Below are 7,893 nucleotides of genomic sequence, written 5' to 3' on the forward strand. Positions count from 1 at the left end.
ACTCCCATCACCACCGGTGCGCATACATTGCTGCCAGACACCGTTACGGGAGCAACTCTCGCCCCTTTTCAATCAACCTCCGCGCCCTCTCAGAACCAATCCAAGCCTTTAACCTCTACAGCTACCCCGCCCTCTAAACCGCCCGATATAAGCTTGTACTCTCCCCTAATAAACTCTCTCTCTCTTGGTTTCTTCACCCTAAAAGAACCGTGTCCCGCCTGTTCCTTTCTCGCCGCCCTCCATACTTGCACGCCTCCCGCCGGGGACCTGGCCAAGTCCCCCGCCTCGCCCTCGCCTCCGGGAAAGAGCCCCCGCCGCCGGTACCCTCGGAGCAATCCTGAGAGCCTAGGATTTAGCAACCGGCCGCCACCCTCCCCCAGACGAGTCAACTGCGACCGCACTGAAGAATGATCCCTGGAAATGCCTTTGATATGGAGAGGTGTTAAATCAAAAGGAAGAGGAGAACTGGAACTTTTGGAGTCAATGAAGTGAGGTTGGCTGGACACCCAGACAAGAGAGAAACAGGAGGATGCAGAGAGAGGAACAGAGCCCGAAGCATGGCTATATAGACAGCCTTTGAGTTTTGTCCAAGATTCTCTGTCACACCTTCTGTCCACCATTACAGACCTGCTCATCCCAGCTCCTCTTCACCCCCTCTTGCCAACAGCTCAGATCTCACAGAAGCAGAGCCTGTCTCTGTAAGGACATGGTGTGGAAAATTTGAGATGTAGAACCTAGAAACTCAAGGGCAGGCCAGGATTTATCATTGGCCTGAGTTCATCACCATCATGGTTCTCTCCAAGTTCCTTTATGGAATATTAGCCTGGGACCTTCCTTTCCAGCACCCTTTAGGTTTTCTGCTTGTCTAAAGCCTGTTCTTCCACCTGCCCCTATTTTGGACACCAAAATGTTTCTGCCATAATCTCATGCCAACCTAAACCATCTCAATTCCTGAGCTGTCCTTTGAGTTTGTACCTGTCCCTTCCTATAGGATCAGGCCTCAAGGGATTGGAGACCATGGAAAGTCATTTAAAAGTCATTTCCCCACCCCCCAAATAATGATACGGAAATAGATTAGGAAGGTCCTACACCCCACTCTCTCTAGCAGCAGCACAACCTTCCCAAAACTAATTTATCTATACCTAACAGAAGGAAACAGCTGGGTGAAGGGGGCAGCTGAAGCTTCAAGGGTGATGTAGGATAGAGGATAGAGCAAAGGAAAGCAACTGAGCTGGGATATTCTCTAAGATGCCCCTTGGCTGGGTTGAGTAGGGATTAGTTTAGAATGGAGGGTGTCTGTATGCCCAGAAGCAGGGTCCTCCCCGATGGGGGACAGTGGTATGTCCTTAGAAAGGTTCTGGGCATCAGCAACTACTGTCACCCCTTCAGGCCCACCAGCAATTGGGCAGATGGTCAGGGGCTTTTTACCACAAGACCATAGACAGAAGAAAGGCCGGAGAGGGCCAGAGAAAGAGATCTTGGGGAAAGTATAGATATGAGATCCATCAGTCATGTTGTAGAAGGAAATGTCTCCTGATTCATAGTCCAGGAAAATCCCAACCCGGCAGGGGGATCCTTCCAATGAGAGTGGGGTCCGGAGTGGGGTAAGTGCCCAGTATCCATTTCCATACAACTCCACAGCCCAGAACCCATTGTCAGGAGTCATGGGGTCAAATCCTTTCTTCATCACATTCTCCCTACACACCCCAATTGCCCAGTCAGCCCTGTCTCCCACCTCCACCTCCCAGTAATGTTTCCCCGAGGTGAAGGCCTCACGGCCCAAAACACAGGGCCAAGAGTCAAATCTCTCTGGATTTTCAGGCAGTTTCTGCCGTGAATCCTCCAGTCGAACAGATTTTGAATCCTCATACAGAAAAAGGTGGGGGTGGGCTGTGTCTGGGTCCAGAGTCACATCAACTGGAGAGAGAGAGAGAGAGGGTCTGAGCATCAGTGAATGTTAGAGGTTACAGGATCAATTCTTTTTCCAAAGAAATAGCCTCAATTTTTGGAGTTGACAGGATCCAGGGGAGCTGTTTGGCCTACTCAGTGTCTTCATTGCTCCCAGAGTCCTGCTCTCATCAGCAGCCACAGGGTGAGATCAGAGCTGACAGTCTCCAGTGCATAATGGAACACTTGCAAAGGGGCTAATGTCCTGGCCTCTTTCAAGGGCGCTTTATGTCTCTCAAGGGTAGTATTGAGGCCATTTGTCATCACTTCTTCCCTGTGTGTCCTCATCACTAAAATGGTGTTAGTATTTTCATTTCCAGGTATAATAGGACTTTGAATCCCTGGGAAATAGAATCTCAGCACCCTTGAGAAGTTCAAAGCTACTAACCTGCATGCAATTTAGCCGTTTTCCATTCTGCAAAAAAAGAGAGAGATAATCATTGACAGTTTATATAACATGAGAGGGAAAACCTTGTGGATGAAACAATCAGACAGAACTTACCAGGCTCTTCCAGGAGTCTCTCTGGAAAACAAACAGAAATACCTAAATGGCCTAAATGGCTTTCTGTAGTGGACTGGTGTGGGAAATACACAAAGGATGAACTGTTTCATTAATGAATACCCGATTACTGAAACATTATCAATAAATCAAGAACAAGGATTTTGCTTTGTTTTGTTTTCTAAGAAATATGCAGGAAGTTCCTATTGGCTTGGGATCAGATCTTTAATAAGAGTTCATTACTGGGAAATTGAATTAAAAGTGGGAACAAGTTCTGAGGGTAAGTAGTGAGTAAATATCAGGTCTAAGATCTCGATTAGAACTGGTTCTGACTCTTCCTGTGCCCCCAGTCCCCACTTCAGTCTTCATTTTGGGTGTTTGTGACTTCAGAATCTTTATGATCCCTTCCAAATTTGAGAATTCTAGAACAAAATATCTTCCAGTTGGAAGTAATCCTAAAGGATTTGGATATAATCCCCTCTGAAGCACTCCTGACAAAGAGCCTAGGAATCTATGATTTACCTTTAGGGCTGAATTCATCCTTTCTCTCTCTGGATCTTTCCTTGTATAGTCTCCAAATGAAAAATATGGAACCAATAGTGAGAAGTCCTAGGAACATCAAAATGACAGCCACAGCCACCATCCAGGGAGTCAGCCTTGGAAAGAAGGGAGCTAAAACGAAACCCCCGGAAAGGACATTTGTTGAGAAACTCTGGGCAAGTCCAGCTTCCAGATTCCAAGGAGGGTTTGGAAGAAGGAGTGACCTGCACCCCCATCCCACCCCTCCAATGGAAAACATAGTGGCTCCAATGCTTTTTATAAAAATTTTGACCCATGTATGAGAGAGCACAGAAAAAGAGGAATGAAGACTAACAAGAATTATTATGGAACAGAATCTGTGGAATATAGAATATAATAGACCAGTTCACGTTATCATGAAAATTCCTCCTTAACAGTCAGCGCAGGATGGGAGCCAAGGGGATGAGGGAGATAAATAAGGAAGGGGAAATGGCACCTCTATGTGGAACAGAATGTACCTGAGATAATGACCAAAGAATAAGGAATGGTCCTTGCCTGACCCAGAGGTAGTGTCTGGAGAATAAATGAGAGGGTCTGCTTTCCTGAGGACCTCAGGAACCTGGAAAGAGCTCTAGCATGGGCTGGGGAGGGACAAAGAGGACAAGGGTGGAAATAGTAAAATATGAAAAATAGCCTACTGAAGAATAAAAGGCTCTGGATCAGGAAGGCCCCCACAGACAAGACTTCTCTACTTAAGATATATCTCCTAAGATAGAAAATCTGGAGTTTCTATGAGATCTAGATAGAGTTTGTGACTTCAGAATCTTTATTCTTTTAACGAATTTGCTGGGGATCCCTCAAGTCAGCGGGCAGGAGCTGAAGTAGGGAAGTGTACTACTCATTGCATGAGATCATGACTGGGAAGGTATCCCAGGTGGTTTGGTCCTGAAGGTGTGTCAACACAACAAAGCATTGATTCTGCTGACCTGGTATGGAAATCCCTACTTCCTTCTCCTGGCCAAGAAGGAGGTTCTGGATGCAGCAGGAAACATTCTCCAGGGAGATGCCTCTGATGCTCATCGAAGCTGCCACAGTGAACAGGCCTTCTTCATCAGGATTATTGGACTCTGACGTGGGTGGAAATTTCTCTCCCTTGGGAGTTCTCCACTGCACCTGGGGCTCTGGGTACCATCCAACTGAGGTGCACTCCAGCCAGATCTCTCCATTCTCTTGAACTTCCATATGGATATGAGGATCAGAGCCCAGAGCTAGGGAGAGAGAAGTTGGCTTTAATTCGTCAGTGGAAATCCTTCTGGAAGCCTTATAAACAAGGGCTCCATAGTTTGAAGAGGGGCAGGGAGGGGAGACTAGCATAAGGGAACTGGGAATGGGAAGAAGTCATCTCTGTATTTCATTACACAAGGAAACTGAAGTATCAATTAAACGGATTTCATATACCTTATCAGAGAGGGATGTTGTGTTCGGGTGTAGCCACTGGCCATACCCCTACGGAAAGGACAGGCATTCGAGGTCCTTTGAAATGTAAGCAGGAATTTGATGGACAGGCATGAGGGATGCTTGTCCAGCCAAGAGAAATGCAAGACAATGTCTTAGAGGCGAGTAAGTGGTCTAGGTTGGGAGTGCCAGCAGTCAGAATGAAGATCTGTGGTTTGAAGTATTAAGAGAAGGCTTTGGAGAGGAGGAGAACTAGGATTGGATGTTTAAGGATTTACAGAGAAAGGAGTATCCTTGAGAAGAAGAGGAATGAGAGGTTCTTTGCACTGAAATCCCGGTTGACAATTTGTTTCCTTTACCTGTTAAGGAATTTTCTTAAATGGTTTCAGCCTCAACTTCCCTCATATAATAATGTCATAAAGGCTTCTTTTCCTGTCCTGCCTAATTCTTTTCTTACAACTCCACAGAGTACAGAAAAACACCAAGCTGCAGAGAAGAGTCCTTAAACACATGTCCACAACCAACGGTTTAAATCCATACTCCAAGTTTGTGTGTATATGTGAGAATGTGTATTTTTTTTTTTTTTTATGAAAGGGGCTGTCACTTGCAACAGATTATCAAAGGTGACTGTTTCTCATAAAGGGTAAAAAATCACAGTTTTACACTGTCAAATCTTTAGATTTCTATAATCAACCTTTAAGATTCTTTTTCATAGGGATCCAGATTTCACCCAAATTTTATCATTATTTGAATTTGAATGATAAAATGGCAGTGTATTTATATATTATGTATTTTAGAACAGTCTAAAGCACAGAAATAAACTCTTATAAGTATATAATACTCTTAGAATTGACAAGACAGTTTCTTGTGTTCTGTCTAATTTTGTTTCATTCTTGCAAAATCCTTCCAGATAGGTGCTTCCCAGTTGTACAATAAAAATGGCTTAGAAAGAGATTTGCTTGATGCCATTTACTAGATAAGTGGGAAAGTCAGACCTCAATGCATCGTTTCCTCTTGAATGCCTACCACTTTCTTTATTGTTCACCCTGACTTTTGGCTTGAAGCAAAAAAAAAAGGAAACAAAAGCAAAAGCTTTTCTAGGTGGAAGAAGAATGTTAACAAACTGCCATGCCCTATGACCTTGGGAAATCAGTCCTTAGGGACTATATACAACCAGAGTGCTCACTGCCATCATGAAAAAGAGACACAACTTAAATGTTCAACCCTGAGACTTGACCAAGTAAATTATTGTCTACTCATTTAAAGAAGGCTGAACAGTCATTTCATCTTACACTTATTTAATTCATAACATGGGGAAATGCTTATCCTATGATTGAGGGGGGAAGGCAGGAGATCAGTGAAATAAAGCTCTAAGAGAAAGATAGTTTGTTCTCCCCATTCTCAACTCAAACCTTCTTCCCACTCATCTTCCACTCTAGGCCCCCAACCCCCTCCAATTTAAAAAGGGATTTCGAGAATGAATGTTTTCCAAAGTAACTCTATAGGAAAATATATAGAGTCATAGGAGTCACCAGAGAAAGTCAAAACCTGTCTACTCACCAGCCACCTTCAGCCGCACGATGGACTCTTCGTAGCTTTGGTCATCCTTGAAAAAGCACCTGTACTCCCCGTCATCAGAGGCCCGGACGCTGTGTATCCGCACAGCGACGCGCCCCACGGTGATGTCGCCCTTCACCAGCGTCGCTCTCCCTCGGTACTGCGGTATTTGCTCTGCATCCTGCTCTCGCCCCTCCCGGTGCACCAACACCGCCTGGGAGACCTTATTCCGGAACCACCGCAGCTCCATGTGCGCTGCGCTCATGTTTGGGGAGAGGTGACAGGGCAGCTCCGCGTCTTCACCCACCCTGGCCAGAATGGGCTCTGGGGGTCCAATCACGTCAAAGTGAGCTGCAAAAACGAGGAGGGTCGGACAGCATGTGGAGATGGAAGGCAAGGACTGGCACAGACCAGACTCCGGAAGAGGGAATGTCCTCACGCCTACTCGTACCCCTCCAAGGGCCTCCTCCTCCATCTGGACCCCAGGGAAGGTAGCTGGGGAGATTCACCCAGGATTGTATTTACTGAATTTTTATTGAGACATTTCTACCCAGCAAGAGAGAGGGAACGAATGAGAGAGAGCCAGAAGGGAGATGTACCTGAATCCAGTTTCGGCAGCTGGAGGAGAATGAGGGCGAGCAGATATCTGGGCAGGTAGAAGTTTGCCAAAACTGCCATCTCTGCCCTCTCTGTGGCAGCATATACTGGTGTGAGTCTTTCAAAAACCGCAGCCTAGGAGACAGATGGATAGGAAGTCACCGTGGGCTGTGTAGACCTTCTGTTCTGCACAATCCTTCTAAGGGTCTTTTCCAACGTGAAGTGTTCTGGTCATTTGCTTTTGGAGCCTGCTCTCGTCCCTAGTCCGTAGTGCAGTTTCTCAGTTGACTGCCATCAGCACCCACCCACCACTCTCAGTTTAGTCGAGCATCCATAAAACAACAAAATGGGACCTAAAGCCCCAAAAGAGACTTTGGAGAAGGGTGTTGTGAGGCATAGTATACATTATCAGGTTTAGTATAAATAAATGAACAAATTTTGGAGTCATTGCACTAAAAATAGCCTTCTTTCAAATATAATACTTTGGTATTTGCTTTTAGCAATGAAAATAAAGGTAAGAGGCTGGAGACAGAGATAGAGACCAAGGAAATGAACTGGAGGAGAAAAGAGGCAAAGCTGGGAGGAGATGGAAATTCTGAAGGGTTGCTGAAGGGTTGCTAAAGGGCTTGAAGAGTAGAGGACTTAGGACTGAGGAGGAAGGAGATGGAGGGAGAGAAGAATGACCTGCTGGCCCCTCATTCTCAGGGGGATGAATAATCGAGTAATCGCAGATACTGACCTCAATGACTGTGGAGGAAAAGCCACCACTGAGCCTCTGCTAACAAATGAGAAAGGTGGTTGTGGCCCCAGGGACAAAAGTTAAAGGCCGGCAGGAGGAGGAACCAGGAAGTGCTCTCAGGGAAGCCTGCCCCCAGATAGTCTGGTGTATTCATTTGGAAACAACAAATTTTTTTTCCAGAGAGGTGAAGAGTCTGTGGATTTGTGGTCTTCAGCTCAAAGATCAGGCTATATATACATCAATGAGCTGGACTAAATAAAAGGGGATAGAGTGAAAAAGAAGTGGGCCAATGAAATATTAAAATGAGATATCAGGCTTTGGACCAGTTAATTCACTTCTCCAAGCCTCAACAGTCCCTCTAAAATGGGAATTTTGTTAATAATACCTTCCTTGCAGAGGTGTTGGTTGGATTTAATGAGCTCAAGCATAGCACTTAGTAGGGGCTCAGTAGAGGGTAAGCTGCTATTTTATTATTATTTCTGTGGGTTGAAAAATGAAAGGGCAGGGCCAAGGGAGCAGTAGCCTCCACCTCACCACTGGCAGCCCTCTTCTTCATCACTGTGCCCACTAAAGCTGCTGC

The 7,893-nt window shown here is 45.6% G+C and overlaps 1 protein-coding gene across 1 annotated transcript; it reads right to left on the reverse strand.

The window, feature by feature from the left end:
• Positions 1-1,243: 1,243 nt before the first annotated feature.
• BTN1A1 (butyrophilin subfamily 1 member A1) lies at positions 1,244-6,655 on the reverse strand. Its single transcript, XM_037844739.1, has 7 exons — positions 6,577-6,655; positions 5,981-6,328; positions 3,952-4,233; positions 2,969-3,118; positions 2,450-2,470; positions 2,336-2,362; positions 1,244-1,917 (listed from the first exon to the last, which is right to left on the reverse strand). Exons 1-7 carry the CDS (start codon positions 6,653-6,655, stop codon positions 1,244-1,246), a joined length of 1,581 nt encoding a protein of 526 aa, XP_037700667.1.
• Positions 6,656-7,893: the final 1,238 nt, after the last annotated feature.

This window comes from Choloepus didactylus, chromosome 7, assembly GCF_015220235.1.
Source record: "Choloepus didactylus isolate mChoDid1 chromosome 7, mChoDid1.pri, whole genome shotgun sequence".
NCBI classification, from domain to species: domain Eukaryota; kingdom Metazoa; phylum Chordata; class Mammalia; order Pilosa; family Megalonychidae; genus Choloepus; species Choloepus didactylus.